General features: G+C 40.3%; 1 protein-coding gene across 7 annotated transcripts in view; it reads left to right on the plus strand.

Moving 5' to 3' along the window:
- Positions 1–18,573, plus strand: part of SYTL5 (synaptotagmin like 5) — a 483,329-nt gene that overhangs the window by 400,715 nt on the left and 64,041 nt on the right. For 6 of the 7 annotated variants that reach the window (XM_073667280.1, XM_073667282.1, XM_073667283.1 and 3 more), the window contains exons 13-14: positions 2,890–2,955; positions 16,006–16,184. In XM_073667280.1, coding sequence (XP_073523381.1) covers positions 2,890–2,955; positions 16,006–16,184 — 245 coding nt within the window. The remainder of the gene's footprint in view (positions 1–2,889; positions 2,956–16,005; positions 16,185–18,573) is intronic. The other variant, XM_073667286.1, reaches the window with a different exon arrangement.

An 18,573-nucleotide genomic window follows, 5' to 3' on the forward strand; every position in this document is an offset into this window, starting at 1 on the left:
TACCCCACGAGGCGAGATCTTGCATGGAGCCCCAGAACGATGAAGATTGACAGTCATCTTGTGTTTATTCCATTTTCTAATAATTGTGCCAACAGTTGTTGCTTTCTCACCAAGCTGGTTGCCTATTGTCCTGTAGCCCATGCCAGCCTTGTGCAGGACTACAATTTTGTCCTTGGTGTCCTTAGACAGCTCTTTGGTCTTGGCCATGGTGGAGAGGTTGAAGTGTGATTGATTGTGTGGACAGGTGTATTTTATACAGGTAACAAGCTCAGGTAACAAGGTGCAATTAATATAGTAAATAATTGCAGAGTAGGAGGGCTTCTTAAAGAAAAACTAAAACTAACTAATAAGTGTCTCATTAGTCATTTTTTCACATGACAATGCAAGGTTTCATGTTGCTCATGCTACTGTGAGCAGCCTGCATGGCCAAAATCTGCTACTCTAGCTTGCAGCGTCTCCAGAGTGGCTCCCATGAAGCACATCTGGGATGCCATTGGTTGGTCGTCAATGGCAAAGGGAGCTGCCAGCAGTGGATCTTGATGTTTGCCCAAGTGCATTCAGCATTGCAGAACATTCCTCAAGGCAATTATTAATAATCTTATTGACAGCAGCCAACCCATGTAAGTGTTTGTATTTCTGTGATGCTCAGGCACCATACTGATTAATTTGTGATGTTTTCAGAATTTTGTTTCCATTTATTTCATCATTTGCATAATATTAACATCTCTATCGATCCTGTGCTTTCCATAATTACACAACCTTTCCTTCTTGGTACTGCAATTTCAATACTGAGGATTGTATAAAACATTATAGCTAATTAATAATATAGAAAACTGAAATCAATTAAATCATAGACAGCTTTTGTGGAGCATGGTATACTAGTTGTCCAAATCTGAGCCACATGCAAGTCACAGAATGTCTGCATTTCTTTAGTCTTGTCAAATATTTAGTAGTGAAATAATAGTGTCTGAGATGAATACACAAAGATTTAATATGTTTGGATCAGCCACAGTGATGACTAACTAACTTTTGTGTTTAGGTAAAACAACTTCACTTTGGCAGGAATAACATTGCTTAAGTCCAAATGTTCTTCCTAATCAAATCTTCTCTACAAAAATAGATTTTGTAATGAGCCATTATCTGTAAATATGTGGAGCCCAGAGATGCACTGTAGTACAGATGGGTTTGTCATTTTGATGTATGAACACTACAGTAGTCTAAGAAAGTAGATATGCCAGGCTGCTACAAGCTGCTTATAGATTAAATGGTCACTATTATTTTAACAAACTTTGCATAAATTAATAGCATAAGTGAATATAAGAAACGTTGAAATATATCTTTTTAGAGAAATATGCTTCTTTCTCCACTGATGAGCCACTTCTTTATTCTTGAACTCATCAATCACTCTGAAACACTGCGCAAATTCATCTTGGGCAAAGCAAGATGGTCTGCCTGCTTACTGAAGAAACAGGTTACAGTTTCTATTAAAACATATGGAGAAACAATGGAGTTGAGGAGGGTTGAGCAGTGCGAAGCACTGACACAGGCAGAGAAGGAGCTTTTGACAAGTAATTTATCTCATCCCAGAACTAGATTCACAGCTACACCGCTCAGTTCTGTTATACAAGAAGAGTAGGGATCCCTCATGTCTCTATATACTATGCATGGGAGACATCAAAACTCTAGTCTCCTCCTCCGTACGCAGAGAAAACTGAACATTAGAGAAAGTCAGCAGAGTGGACAACTGTTAAAAAATACAGGATAAAAGTCATATAATGGCTAGAAATAGTGTTTTTCCTCATGATAACATATCCTGAAAAGTTGCCTTAAGTGACAGCTATAGGCAAGCAAGTAACTATAATTACTGATTCAACTGTATATAAAAACTGAGAACAATCATATGTCTCTGGTAACAGAGTGACAATGTCTGACCTTTAGAATATTTCCATCTGTGGCATTAGGCATAAGAGTTCTCTTACATCTTTATCAACTATTAGACATGAATATACAGAATTAATCAAAGAAAATCAATCTGATCATTATAGGTTTTAATGAAGTGTTTGTCAGATGATTGAGCACTGTTCTTATACATGGCTGTCTTTAACTTTTACAAACTGCTTAATATAATTCTTTACTTTCTTAGGCTACTCTCTCCAATTGCTATCATACTTACTACTCGGTGAAATATTTGGCTAATAATAATAAGGGATCACCGCATTAATTTACTGACTAATTTAAATGGGTTGTGCCACCATAAAGAATACATTTAACTAAGCAGAAAAGGTGGAAATAGATGGTTTTGTAATTTACAGTTATTAAACATATGCACAACGTATGCTCCCTGCGCTCGCACAGCGCGCAGATGAAGCAGAACGGTCTCACCCAGAGGTCAGACTTATGTGAGCGCAGGGAGAAGAATCACTGACACACTTCCATGCTTCTCAGGAATCTGCTCCCTGCGCTCGCTGTCAGACCTGTGTGTGCGCAGGGAGCATACATTGTGCACACTGGGGGTGGGGAGTTGGGGGGAACTCTTATGATGACAGGAACTGCGTATGTTCGGCCAGCTGATTGGCCATGGAGCATACTTCAGAAGATAAAAGCTTGTTATTTTTTGAATGGAGCATCATTTTTAATAACTGTAAATTATAAAACCATTTATTTTCACCTTTTCTGCTTAATTAAATGTATTATTTATGGGGGCACAACCCTTTTAAAGATAGATATTATTGTAACACCCACAATCAATACCAGTCGGTACTTCTTTTTATTTAAATCGGATATTCAGTTTAACTTTATATTGATTCCTTATTTTCTTAGCTTTTCTCTTGGTGCATGTTTCTAATTCTTTAACATTTCTGCTCTTTCTACTCTTATTCATTCTATAAGAATGCCCATCCAGGTTCGGAGAGGAAATGGACCCACTTAAATGTCCCTGATGCTGATGCAGATACTGTGAGTTCTAACTCTATGCTTATCTCTCTGCCTTCCTTTAATCTTTTATGTGTTTTTCTACTTGACTGTACAATGCTTGGATATACTTGGTTACATGTGATTGACAGTGTTAGTGTTAAAAGGTTATTCGCATGTTAAAAAAAATATATAATTAGACAGCATGAAAATAAAAAAAGTTACGGTTGACTTCCTGTTTATTTCTGTTGTCATTTCCTTCTTTGATAGGTGTGTCTTACATTGTTTACAACTCATTGCCATGGAGACCGACCAACACAGCCAGGCTGAACATGAGCAGTAGTTACATTCCAGATTGACGTGTTAAAGGGGTTTTCCCACGGACAAAAGTTAATTTTAATCAGTAGATCTTGGAATAATAAGTTCCACAATTAGATGTGTTTAAATAAAATGTTCCTGTGCTGAGATAATCTTATAAATGTGCCCCTGCTGTGTACTGTGTAATGGCCGTGTCTGACTGTGCAGGAACATGGTCTGATCATACCACGTCTCCTGGGTAGGGGAGGAAGCAAAAAGAAAATGTACAGACAGAGAGCTGATGTCTGATAACGATGTTCGCTACAAGGTTAATATGTTACAAATAATATGAGTCAAGGGGCTTAATATTAATAAAAAATGGCTCAGTACCTCTTTAAAAATGTCCATATACAAGTCCCCATGTCCACAAGTCCAACTAATCAATAATCATCTCTTAACTAATGGAAATTGTTTCTGTTGGTCAGAAATGTTTCAGCAATTGTCTTGGATTTCCTAATGTAAATATTTATTTTTGAAAGCTGCAAATTGTTACTTTCCTCACCAGTTATCTGTATGTCTATCTGTCTGTTTCCATATAAAAAAACATCAGGATATTTAGTTGACTGTCTATAGCTGTGTCTTAGCAATAGCATAAATATATGCTTTTTATATTATTTCTGCCTAATGTAATGCTTCCTGAAAGAGATGATGGGCTTCAGCCACCTACAATTAGGGCTTAGTAAGTGTTACATAGTGTTACTTCTTGTCACAGGTACTGACCTATTCTTGCAATCAATAGTATATTAGGCTGACAGGCACTAAACCCTGTGTGACACACTTTCATGTAAGATAATGGAAGTCAATGTTAATGTATAGTCTTGTTGTTTATGGTTCCCTGGGTAGTACTAGTGTGGTATGGCAGTTCCTGCGAAGCTCAGGAATGAAACCAAGTACATCAAATATTGCTTGTATAGTAAGAATATAACCACCATCATAGAAGAAACACAGTAAAGCAGAGAGAGATGCAATCTACAGATGTATATTATTCTACAACATCTCCATGTGATTTATATGTATGTATTGCAACCACATACAATATCTATATATATGCTACATTCTAACAGTGAAGGAGGAATGGTGGAAGGAGCTTTCAATAGCCCATAATTGATGCTTGAGCTGTATATATGGGGACCACACAGGGTTGGACTGGGGAGTCTGGGGTCCATAGGGGGAATAGACTCTGGGGGCCCACCCTACAGCTATATGCAAATACATGTTATCCCTTATCCCTGTTATAGTGGAGCGTCGACTATAAAACACAGCCGATTCCTGCACATCGACTGTGCACCATTATAACTGGGATGTACAATTACGATAGTTTGCATTAAAGGGTTATTTTATGAAAACAAGTAATCACCGATCCACAGGTTAGGTAGGTGATAACTTATTGATCGGTGGAATCTGAGCATTGGAAACTGCACCAATCGGAATAATGGGGAATTTTTATCCCTGACAGGACACTTTTATCCCCATTTTAATATAGAGCGGCAGGTGGGATGTCTGACCACAGCTCTATTCATTCTCTTTGGTGCTTCCAGGAAAATCCAAGTGCAGCCCCTAATGGAATGAATGGATCAGTGTCCGAGTCATACATGCCGCTCCATACTAATGGGATAAAAGTTGCACATTCTGCAGATTGGTGCAGGTCCCAGCAGTCGGACCCCCATCAATCAATAACTTATCACTTATCCTTTGGCCATGTTCACACATTCAGTATTTCATCAGTATTTTACATCATAGTGCTCCATACTGCGTACTGGCTGCTGCATACATAAAAAAAAAATCAAATACTCACCTCTCCTGTTCCCCGCAGGTCCGGTGTACTCAGCTCGTCTTCTAACTCTGCAGTGCTCAAGAAAGAGGGCGCACTTCAGTGAAGGCAGAGTCATAAGACGCTGAAGACACTGGAGCTGCTGGGAACGGGAGAGGTGAGTATTTGAGAGAGGGCCCCGGTGCCAGTACGGGCCCCTAGCGTAAAGTCCCCCGCCCCAGTACTTGCCTGGATGTGCTGGCCAGGTGGTCGTTGCGGCGGGTGAGGTCTGCGTGCACGCGTCCCTGCCACCCGCGCGCGCTTTTAAAGGGCCAGTAACCTTAACTTTTTTTTCTTCTCTTTCTCTCTGGGGCCCACCGTGCATTTCTCCGGTACCCTGTCACGCTAGTCCGACCCTGGGACCACAAATGCAGGAAATGAGAGGCAATGCTTGTCTCAGAATAGAGCTTGGGTCCTGGATTCGATTCTGGATAAGGGCAACATTTATATAGAGTTTGAATGATTTCTTTATGTTTGTGTGAGTGTAGAATAGAAGTCAAGTGTTTTTTTTATGAAATTAATGTGTGTGTCTAAAATACAAAAGTAGATTGTGAGTTCCACAACTTATATTAGCAATATTTATGTTTAATATTAAAGGGAACCTGGCAGTTGTTTTTTGCTATTTAATCTGAGAGCAGCATGATGTAGGGGCAGAGACCCTGATTATAGCAATGTATCACTTACTAGGCTGTTTGTTCTAGTTCAATAAAATCAATGTTTTACCAGCAAGAGATTATCACTAGAGGACTAGTTGGCTTGTGCCATGTAGTCCTCCTGGTCTGTGTAATCCCTCCCCCACCACTGATTAGCAGCTATCTACCAATTTACAGTGTACATAGAAAGCTGTCAATCAGAGGTGTGGATAGGGTTATACAGAGCACAGCATTCAGAGAACTACTAGATCTGCAGCAGATAAAACAGTGGTTTTATGAAAAAAGCAGCCCAGTAAGTGATACATCATTGCAATCAGGGTCTATGCCCCTATATTATTCTGCTCTCAGATTACATAGCAAAAACCTGGTGACAGATTGCCTTTATATTACACAATTAAATGTACAGTAGCCCTTTAGGATTAAAATCTGCGTTTAACAGAATCTCATTTTAAATATTCAAAAAATAATGTTTTACTGTAGAGAAAATACATGGACATGATATACAAAAATTACCTATTGATCTATTGTGGCTAAGCAAAAATTTACAAAAATTAAAATAATATTCTTAGTTTAAAGGGTTATTCCCATCTCCAAGATACTATCCCAATACGTAGTAGGTGTAATAATAATAATATTAGCAAATACCTACAATTAGAAATGTAGTATAGTTTTCTGATTCTATGTCTCTTTGCTCATGTGCAGGGCATTGCAGGACCCTAGGTATCCATGGTTAGGACCACTAGCAACTAGCTAACCATCATTATATTGGTGGACGTAACCATGGATACCTAGGGTCCTGCAATGCCCTGCACATGAGCAAAGAGACATAGAATCAGAAAACTATACTACATTTCTAATTGGAGGAATTTGCTAATATTATTATCATTATATTTACAACTACTACATACTGAGATAGGATCTTGGAGATGGGAATACCTCTTTAACATTCTGATCAGTCTGTGAAGCCCACTGCCACCTCTCAGTGGATCCCTGACCTAAAAGGTGTGGTGAAATGTGCCGACCACTGTTGTAGCAAGGGAACGCCAGCAGGGGGAGCACCCAAGGCAAAGCCCCATGGCTCCAGGGTACACCACCCCACAGGCACAGCACCATAGCAGCAATGGCTGCCATACAGTACCAACAGTATTTGTTTTGGCTGTTACTTAGCAGCAGGAAATGCAGAGAGTGGGTGGCACATGCAGATTGCTCTACCAGACTTTATCTTTACTTTTATGAAGCAACAAAGAAAGTGCTGAATAAAATGTTGAACCCAAAAGTCCTATGCAAAATTTCATGTCATCATTGTGAAACGGCTCTACAATCCCATTGTTTTAATGACGTACTGGCACTCTTCCTCAGAAGCTGAGATTAGGTTTAGATTTCTTTAAAATCCCTTTTTAAACGATGCATTAAGCTGCTCAGCTCTTGTGAAGACTTTGTTAAAGGAAAAAAGGTAAAATCAATATCAAATAATTCAGAGACTGTTACCATCGGCCCATTGTCAGGCACTTGGGAGTTAATGGATAGGTTTCAAGCTTTTACATGAGTGCAGAACCTCAGCTATTCTCTATCACACTGTACAAATAGGATCACAGCACATTGTGCTTTCTTCATTTCCATCACTTTCACTTTCCAAAGATATTTAGTTTGACACTTAATCATTATTGATTATGACGCTCTCACTGTCATAAAAGTAAATGGGAATCTCTCTGTCATCAGTAAGATTATATTTACAATAAGGATATTACTTAAGATAGAGGAGAGCCATAACCTCCTCGATATAATGATTCCTATAACATGTTATGCAGTTTGATGCCATGAATGATGAGATTTCCATGCCTTTTTTTCTCATAGTTCCAATAATTAAAAAGAGCATATTACCTATATTTATACTGATTAAACCAGCTACTGACATGTATTTTTCTGATTATAGATTGTTTTTTATTTTTGTTTCTTTACATTATTATGGAGGCAGACATCTTGCCTGTGCAGCTACATTGCTTTAACAGCATTCAGTCTTGATTTACAGTATCCACATAGACATTTTAATACAATAGTCTAGAAAAATGTATTGACTTCTATACTAGTTTTCAGGACATGCTCAGTGTCTTGTGCGGAGAGGAGCTGGAGGTGACCTGAGGCCATTCTGACTAAATTACATATATATACAGTACAGACCAAAAGTTTGGACACACCTTCTCATTTAAAGATTTTTCTGTATTTTCATGACTATGAAAATTGTACATTCACACTGAAGGCATCAAAACTATGAATTAACACATGTGGAATTATATACTTAACAAAAAAGTGTGAAACAACTGAAAATATGTCTTATATTCTAGGTTCTTCAAAGTAGCCACCTTTTGCTTTGATGACTGCTTTGCACACTCTTGGCATTCTCTTGATGAGCTTCAAGAGGTAGTCACCAGAAATGGTTTTCACTTCACAGGTGTGCCCTGTCAGGTTTAATAAGTGGGATTTCTTGCCTTATAAATGAGGTTGGGACCATCAGTTGTGTTGTGCAGAAGTCTGGTGGATACACAGCTGATAGTCCTACTGAATAGACTGTTAGAATTTGCATTATGGCAAGAAAAAATCAGCTAAGTAAAGGAAAAACGAGTGGCCATCATTACTTTAAGAAATGAAGGTCAGTCAGTCCGAAAAATTGGGAAAACTTTGAAAGTGTCCCCAAGTGCAGTTGCAAAAACCATCAAGCGCTACAAAGAAACTGGCTCACATGAGGACCGCCCCAGGAAAGGAAGACCAAGAGTCACCTCTGCTTCTGAGGATAAGTTTATCCAAGTCACCAGCCTCAGAAATCGCAGGTTAACAGCAGCTCAGATTAGAGGCCAGGTCAATGCCACACAGAGTTCTAGCAGCAGACACATCTCTTCAACAGCTATTAAGAGGAGACTTTGTGCAGCAGGCCTTCATGGTAAAATAGCTGCTAGGAAACTACTGCTAAGGACAGGCAACAAGCAGAAGAGACTTGTTTGGGCTAAAGAACACAAGGAATGGACATTAGAGCAGTGGAAATCTGTGCTTTGGTCTGATGAGTCCAAATTTGAGATCTTTGGTTCCAACCACCGTGTCTTTGTGCGACGCAGAAAAGGTGAACGGATGGACTCTACATGCCTGGTTCCCACCGTGAAGCATGGAGGAGGAGGTGTGATGGTGTGGGGGTGCTTTGCTGGTGACACTGTTGGGGATTTATTCAAAATTGAAAGCATACTGAACCAGCATGGCTACCACAGCATCTTGCAGCGGCATGCTATTCCATCCGGTTTGCGTTTAGTTGGACCATCATTTATTTTTCAACAGGACAATGACCCCAAACACACCTCCAGGCTGTGTAAGGGCTATTTGACCTAGAGGGAGAGTGATGGGGTGCTACGCCAGATGACCTGGCCTCCACAGTCACCAGACCTGAACCCAATCGAAATGGTTTGGGGTGAGCTGGACCGCAGAGTGAAGGCAAAAGGGCCAACAAGTGCTAAGCATCTCTGGGAACTCCTTCAAGATTGTTGGAAGACCATTTCCAGTGACTACCTCTCGAAGCTCATCAAGAGAATGCCAAGAGTGTGCAAAGCAGTCATCAAAGCAAAAGGTGGCTACTTTGAAGAACCTAGAATATAAGACATGTTTTCAGTTGTTTCACACTTTCTTGTTAAGTATATAATTCCACGTGTGTTAATTCATAGTTTTGATGTCTTCAGTGTGAATGTACAATTTTCATAGTCATGAAAATACAGAAAAATCTTTAAATGAGAAGGTGTGTCCAAACTTTTGGTCTGTACTGTACATATATATATGTGCGCACCATCCATCCTGGTATATATGTTCCTCATCCTGGTATATGTGTCCCTTATCCTGGCCCCATCCTGGTATATATATCCCCCATCTTGGTATATGTCCCCCATTCTGCCACTGTTCTTTAATGTTTAGAAAAAAATAAACCATTATACTCACCAGGGGTCAGGGGCAGACTGGGCCGGGGGGCAGATGGGCAGATGCCCCCTAGGCCGGACCCCAGGCAGTTGTTAGGGGCCGCCAAGACCTCTGCTGCTTTAAAGGCTGCGGCCAGCACTGTACCTCTAAATGTGGGCATGTACCGGCCAGGGCGGCAGCAGCACATGAGACACTACTCTCCTCACAGGCTCACACTGACCTTCTTCCTCCCACGGGAGAAGAGCTTCAGCGTGTGAGCAGTGCAGGATGCCAGACACAGTTGCACCTTTGTAAGTATGAGCTCCGAAATGTGATGGAGGCAGGAGATTTGTGTTGGTTGTAGAATGAGGAGGTGACAGGAAGCTGCTCATCTCCTCACAAGTCCGGGGCCAGATCCTGAACTTTATTTATTGCCGCTCTGTTGAGTATCAGTGGGATTTATTGCAGCAGTTTGACCCTTCATTCAGGTCAGGTTGCCAGTGTGAGGTCATCTGCTCCCGATCTGTATGAAGGTTCAAACTGCCACCATTTCTCACACTGCCCAAGATAATGCAGCCACTGCAGACCTGAGTACACAGACCCCTGCATAGGACCAATCCTTCACCAGGTACAGGGCATCACAAGTACAGTGGTGGCCCAAAGTATTGGCACCCCTGCAATTCTGTCAGATAATACTCAGTTTCTTCCTGAAAATGATTGCAATCACAAATTCTTTGGTCTTATTATCTTCATTTAATTTGCTTGCAAGGAAAAAACACAAAAGAGAATGAAGCAAAAATCAAATCATTGATCATTTCACACAAAACTCCAAAAATGGGCCAGACAAAAGTATTGGCACCCTCAGCCTAATACTTGGTTGCACAACCTTTAGCCAAAATAACTGCGAACAACCGCTTCCGGTAACCATCAATGAGTTTCTTACAATGCTATGCTGGAATTGTAGACCATTCTTCTTTGGCAAACTGCTCCAGGTCCCTGATATTTGAAGGGTGCCTTCTCCAAACTGCCATTTTGAGATCTCTCCACAGGTGTTCTATGGGATTCAGGTCTGGACTCATTGCTGGCCACCTTAGAAGTCTCCAGTGCTTTCTCTCAAACCATTTTATAGTGATTTTGGAAGTATGTTTTGGGTCATTGTCCTGCTGGAAGATCCATGACCTCTGAGGGAGACCCAGCTGACACTGTTGTACCCTCGGACTGCAGGGCAGCTTGAACTTGTTCGGATGTTAGTCGAGGTTCTTTAGCCATCATCCGCACAATCTTGCGTTGAAATCTCTCGTCAATTTTTCTTTTCCGTCCACATCTAGGGAGGTTAGCCACAGTGCCATTGGCTTTAAACTTCTTGATGACACTGTGCACGGAAGACACAGGAACATTCAGGTCTTTGGAGATGGACTTGTAGCCTTGAGATTGCTCGTGCTTCCTCACAATTTGGTTTCTCAAGTCCTCAGACAGTTCTTTGGTCTTCTTTCTTTTCTCCATGCTCAATGTGGTACACACAAGGACACAGGACAGAGGTTGAGTCAACTTTAATCCATGTTAACTGGCTGCAAGTGTGATTTAGTTATTGCCAACACCTGTTAGGTGCCACAGGTAAGTTACAGGTGCTGTTAATTACACGAATTAGAGAAGCATCACATGATTTTTCAAACAGTGCCAATACTTTTGTCCACCCCCTTTTTTAGGTTTGGTGTGGAATTATATCCAATTTGGCTTTAGGACAATTCTTTTTGTGTTTTTTCATTGAATACAAATTAAATGAAGATAATAATATCAAAGAATTTGTGATTGCAATCATTTTCAGGAAGAAACTGAGTATTATCTGACAGAATTGCAGGGGTGCCAATACTTTTGGCCACCACTGTATATATACAAATATATACAGCCATGTATTATGTCCTGTAGCCAGTATCCTGATCAGTCCAGTGCATATTCCACCTTGTATCAGTGCACAGTACAGTACATACAGTGCTGGTATATGATACACAGTGATACAGACATCAGATGTTAAACAGTATAAACACTGTCATAGAGATGTATATACAATGTATATAGTCATAGTATACAACAGTCACATATATACTGTATATACCATTGTATGTCTGTAATAAGTTTATCATATACCATCACATATTCACCTGTATACCGTATGTGGCATACTGTGTGCACAGATATCAGATGATATATACAGGATAATATGTGGCTGATGTCTGTGTATCATCATATCAGTACAACATCATATTGTATCATATGCCAGTCACAAATTACCCATTACCCTGTACACAGTATGTGGTTTATTGTGCGCACTGAAATCCAACGTTATATGTTAAATACAGGATAATATAATGTGACTGGTATTCTGTAATAATATGTAATAGTCACATACTATGCTATACATGACATCGGATGTCTGTAGTCACAGAATATCATATACTTGCCTTTGATTCTGAGAATGGAGAGGTCTGTAATTTTTTATCGTAGGCACGCTTCAACTGTGAGAGACAGAATCTAAAAGTAAAATCCAGAAAATCACATTGTATGATTTTTACGTAATTAATTTGCATTTTATTGCATGAAATAAGTTTTTGATACAATAGAAAAACAGAACTTAATATTTGGTACAGAAACCTTTGTTTGCAATTACAGAGGTCAGACGTTTCCTGTGGTTCTTGACCAAGTTTGCACACACTAAAGCAGGGATTTTGGCCCACTCTCCCCTACAGATCTTCTCCAGATCTTTCAGGTTTCAGTGATGTCGCTGGGCAACATTGAGTTTCAGCTCCCTCCAAAGATTTTCTATTGGGTTCAGGTCTGGAGACTGGCTAGGCCACTTCAGGACCTTGAAATGCTTCTTACGGAGCCACTCCTTACTTGCCCTGGCTGAGTGTTTCGGGTCATTGTCATGCTGGAAGACCCAGCCACAATCCATCTTCAATGCTCTTACTGAGGGAAGGCGGTTGTTGGCCAAAATCTAGCTATAATTGACTTCATCCATCCTCCCTTCAATGCGATGCAGTCGTCCCATCCCCTTTGCGGAAAAGCACCCCCAAAGTATGATGTTTCCCTCACCATGCTTCACAGTTGGGACGGTGTTCTTGGGATTGTACTCATGCTTCTTTTTCCTCCAAACACAGCGAGTGGAGTTGATACCAAAAAGTTCTATTTTGGTCTCATCTGATCACATGACCTTCTCCCATGCCTCCTCTGGATCATCCAGATAGTCATTGGCAAACTTCACACAGTCCTGCACATGTGCTGGCGTGACCAGGGGCACCTTGCGTGTCCTGCCGGATTTTAATCCATGATGGGGTAGTGTGTTACTATCGGGAATGTTTGACAAGGTGGTCCCAGTTCACTTCAGGTCATTGACCAGGTCCTCGCGTGTAGTTCTGGGCTGATTCCTAACCTTTCTTAGAATCATCCTTACCCCACGAGGTGAAATCTTGCATGGAGCTCCAGACCGAGGAAGATTGACAGTCATCTAGTGTTTGTTCCATTTTCTAATAATTGTGCCAACAGTTGTTGCCTTCTCACCATGCTGCTTGCCTATTGTCCTGTAGCCCATCCCAGCCTTGTGCAGGTCTGCAATTTTGTCCCTGGTGTCCTTAGATGCCTCTTTGGTCTTGGCTATGATGGAGAGGCTGAAGTGTGATTGATTGTGTGGACAGGTGTCTTTTATACAGGTAATGAGTTTAAACAGGTGCAATTAACACAGGTAATGAGTGCAGAGTAGGAGGGCTTCTTAAAGAATAACTAACAGGTCTGTGACAGCAAGAATTCTTGCCGGTTGGTAGGTGATCAAATACTTATTTCATGCAATAAAATGCAATTTAATTATGTAAATATCATTCAATGTGATTTTCTGGTTTTTATTTTTAGATTCTGACTCTCACAGTTGAAGTGTACATACTATAAAAATTACAGACCTCTCCATTCTTTGTAGGTGGGAAAACTTGCACCCCTGCTGATCAGCTGTTACTGGTGTTGGCGCCGGCGGCGATGGGCCACAGCTGTGTGCTTGCCCCCAGGTTAAAAGTTGCCAGCCGGCCCCTGCCAGGGGAGTACATAGCAGAAGTATTATGCACCTCCATATAATATAGTGCATCCCATAGTCCTCAATATAATATACTGCACAGCCTATAGTCATCCATGTAGTATAATGCACAGCCCATAGTCATCCATATTAGCATAATACACAGCCCATATCCTTCATAAAATATAATGCACAGCCCGTAGTCCTCCATATAGTATAATGCACAGCTCATAGTCCACCATAAAGTATAATGCATAGCTCATAGTTATCCATTGAGTATAATGCACAGCCCATAGGCATCCATAAAATATAATGAACCCCATAGTCATCCGTAAAGCATAATGCACAGCCCATAGTCTTCTATGTACTAGTATGGCCACTGATTAAAAAATAAATACTCACCTTCCCTTCACTCCCTCGCGGCAACCTCTTGTGAAGCCAGTAGCTGACGTCGATGGGAGAGTATGAAGTCACTGCCATGCGCCCCGTCACGTGCACGCCGACGTCAGCTGCCGGCCTCTGATTGGCTGGCAGCGTGTGCTGTCGCGCACGGACCCAATGGGTCTGTGTAGTGCAATACACTTCAGCTGGATGTGCATCCAAGAATTCAAATCCAGTTGACGTTTCTGCTGGTGTCAGAGGACTTCAGACCCGCTGGGCCCGATCGCAGTGGCGACCGCGTTCATTACGCCCCTGCTTGTTGTCATTGGTTTCATTCTATAAACCCCTTCATGATTTTTCTGTTTTGGGCATTTGATTTTTTTCTTCATCTTCCCCCAAGAGCCATATATTGTTTTGATCTTTCTGCCAGATTTGGGCTTGTCTTTTGCAGAACGAGGTTGTAGTTTTGAATGACACCATTCATTTTACCATACAATGTCCTGGAAAATGTTAACAAAAGTTTAAAGTGCGTTGAAATTATAAAATAGGTGCAATTTACTATTGTTTCTTGAGTTTAGTTTTTTATGGAGTGCATTGTGCAGTAAAAATGACGTAGATGCATGATTCTACAGGTCAAAAAAAAAAAGTCACCTTTTCGAAGAACCATTGTGATTTCATTTTTTCGGTAATGGAGATGTGTAAGGGTTTGTTTTTTGCATTGCAAGCTGATGTTTTTATTGGTACTATTTTGGGGTGCATCAAATGTTTTGATTACTTGTTCTTGCATTTTTTGGTGGAATTATGAAGACCAAAAAACACAATTCCCGCATTCCAATTTTTTCTCTCTTTACACCTTTTACCGTACAACTTAATTAATTTTTCTATTTTAATAAATCGGACTTTTACAGTCATGGCAATATTAAAAATGTTTAGCTTTTTATTTCTTTATTTTTAAAGGGGAAAAAGAGGGTGATACGAATTTTCATATATTTCAAAACATTTGTTTTGCTTTATTTTTTTGTCCCTTTAGGGAACTTGAACATGCGATTTTGTGAAAACTTGTTTTATAGACTGCGAAATTACAGTATTTCAGTATAAAGTTAAAAATTATAAAGTTTCCTATGAATTCCAGCCTATGGCTGAGCTCTACAGTAGTATTGACATGACAGCTATTGAGGCCTTCAGCGGAGCCTTTGCGCCTGCCACGGCTGCTCATCGGCACCTCGCAATCACGTCGCAGGGAAGGGTAATAGGCTCAGGAAACACCAAGCCCCCAATCCATGAAATGCATTTAGAGAGAATGAAAATGACTGCACCTCCAGAGCTTGTATGTTATATTATCCTGTCAATATACAAAGGATGTGGATTAAGTAAAAAGGTAACATAGTCAGTTGATGTAACAAAAGAAAAAATTCTTCCCACAAACCCAGGGACATACTGTGCTGCCTACTGAAGAAACTATAGCCTTGGCTTATACACAGGGCGTACATTAACCTGGTAGTACTGGTTCATTGCATTGTATCTAAACATTTTGGCGCTACCATTTTAAATCCTCCCTGGTTGTGAGAATAGCGAAATTGTCAACTTGTGACCTTCCTTTCACTGGTTTGACGTCATTCCTGCCATTGTGATGTTATATATTGGTAGGGGGGGGTAGCGCTGGACTAAACTGCCCCCTAATGAGCCCCAAGACAGCTTCTTCTATAGTATGTATACCCCATACCTACTGCCTACTTTCTAAAATTACCAATGACAATGGCTTGCTGGTAAATTGAAGAACAGTTTTCAATATGTTTTTACTTTTATACTATGTACTGTACATAATACCCAGAAGTAATATATTTTCTCATGCACACTACAATGCATCAGATGAATAACTATTTTATAATTTCTTTTTCTGTGCTTTATTTCAGACAAGTATTAATAGCATGACAAGTGCCTATAGTGAAATTTGGGACTATGATAATATGAAAGTCACAGGGGAAATCATACTGAATCTTAATTACAGCTATAAAACAGGCGCTTTGAACGTTCTGGTGAAGAGTTGTAAAAATCTAGCAGTGGCCGATGAGAAGAAGAACAAAACGGACCCGTAAGAACATTTTTATCTCTACATTACAGGCATTATTTCAAATATAAAAATTGTGTTTTGTACAGACCCGTGTGCCCCTGAAAAAGCATTATAAATGCTTTTACCTACTGCATAGTTAATTATTCAGCACAGAAAACAATGAGTTGAATTTTAGTCTATAGGATGTAGCACTGTCATTTCAAGTATTATTCCCAGTGATTTAACATGACATAAATCAGAAGACCACTAGAACAGCAGAATAACGAATAAGATAAAGAATCAATTTAAAAGTTAATGGAAAAGATGTATCAAACTTGAAAGTCACCCAATAATATAACCTGGTGTTACCTTCCAAGTGGAGAACCTTCTCTAAGAAGAGCAACCCCAAGCTTCAAGCTATATTATTATAATTTATTTATATAGCACCATTGATTCATTTGTGCTGTACATAAGAAGGTGTTACATACACACAGATATCACTTATAGTAAACAAACTAACAATGATAGACTGGTACAGAAGGAAGAGGGCCCTGCTCTTGCGGGCTTACATTGTATAGGATGTATATCTATACCTGTATATATACAGTTAGGTCCAGATATATTTGGACAGAGACAACATTTTTCTAATTTTGGTTCTAGACATTACCACAATGAATTTTAAACAAAACAATTCAGATGCAGTTGAAGTTCAGACGTTCAGCTTTCATTTGAGGGTATCCACATTAAAATTGGATGAAGGGTTTAGGAGTTTTAGCTCCTTAACATGTGCCACCCTGTTTTTAAAGGGACCAAAAGTAATTGGACAGATTAAATAATTGTAAATAAAATGTTCATTTCTAGTACTTGGTTGAAAACCCTTTGTTGGCAATGACTGCCTGAAGTCTTGAACTCATGGACATCACCAGACGCTGTGTTTCCCCCTTTTTGATGCTTTGCCAGGACTTCACTGCGGTGGTTTTCAATTGCTGTTTGTTTGTGGGCCTTTCTGTGTGAAGTTTAGTCTTTAACAAGTGAAATGCATGATCAATTGGGTTGAGATCAGGTGACTGACTTGGCCATTCAAGAATATTCCACTTCTTTGCTTTAATAAACTCCTGGGTTGCTTTGGCTTTATGTTTTGGGTCATTGTCCATCTGTAGTTGAAACCACGACCAATCAGTTTGGCTGCATTTGGCTTGATCTGAGCACACAGTATGGCTCTGAATACATCAGAATTCATTCGGCTGATTCTGGCCTGTGTCACATCATCAATAAACACTAGTGACCCAGTGCCACTGGCAGCCATGCATGTCCAAGTCATCACACTACCTCCGCCGTGTTTTACAGATGACGTGGTATGCTTTGGATCATGAGCTGTACCACGCCTTCGCCATACTTTTCTCTTTCCATCATTCTGGTAGAGGTTGATCTTGGTTTCATCTGTCCAAAGAATGTTCTTCCAGAACTGTGCTGTCTTTTTTAGATGTTTTTTAGCAAAGTCCAGTCTAGCCTTTTTATTCTTGATGCTTATGAGTGGCTTGCACTGTGCAGTGAACTCTCTGTATTTCCTTTCATGCAGTCTTCTCTTTATAGTAGATTTAGATATTGATACGCCTACCTCCTGGAGAGTGTTGTTCACTTGGTTGGCTGTTGTGAAGGGGTTTCTCTTCACCGTGGAGATTATTCTGCGATCATCCACCACTGTTGTCTTCCGTGGGCGCCCAGGTCTTTTTGCATTGATGAGTTCACCAGTGCTTTCTTTCTTTCTCAGGATGTACCAAACTGTAGCTTTTGCCACTCCTAATATTGTATCAATTTCTCGGATGGGTCTTTTCTGTTTTTGCAGCTTAAGGATGGCTTGTTTCACCTGCATGGAGAGCTCCTTTGACCGCATGTTTACTTCACACCAAAACCTTCCAAATGCAAGCACCACACCTCAAATCAACTCCAGGCCTTTTATCTGCTTAATTGAGAATGACATAACGAAGGGATTGCCCACACCTGTCCATGAAATAGCCTTGGAGTCAATTGTCCAATTACTTTTGGTCCCTTTAAAAACAGGGTGGCACATGTTAAGGAGCTGAAACTCCTAAACCCTTTATCCAATTTTAATGTGGATACCCTCAAATGAAAGCTGAAAGTCTGAACTTCAACTGCATCTGAATTGTTTTGTTTAAAATTCATTATGGTAATGTCTAGAACCAAAATTAGAAAAATGTTGTCTCTGTCCAAATATATATGGACCTAACTGTATACATCATGATGATATACCATATTTTTCGGACTATAAGACCTCCAAAATTTAAGGTAGGGGGTGCGTTTTATAGTCCGGATGTACGGTCCGTGGATGGTGGAGATGTGGAGGGAGAGGCAGGGGCAGAGGAGCGGGGCACAGGATGCAGGAGCCGCCTGCTGCAGCTAACACTGTGCC

The sequence above is a fragment of the Phyllobates terribilis genome, unplaced genomic scaffold (genome assembly GCF_046119375.1).
Source record: "Phyllobates terribilis strain yellow unplaced genomic scaffold, ASM4611937v1 Scaffold_2__4_contigs__length_985480577, whole genome shotgun sequence".
Classification (NCBI taxonomy): Eukaryota; Metazoa; Chordata; class Amphibia; order Anura; family Dendrobatidae; genus Phyllobates; species Phyllobates terribilis.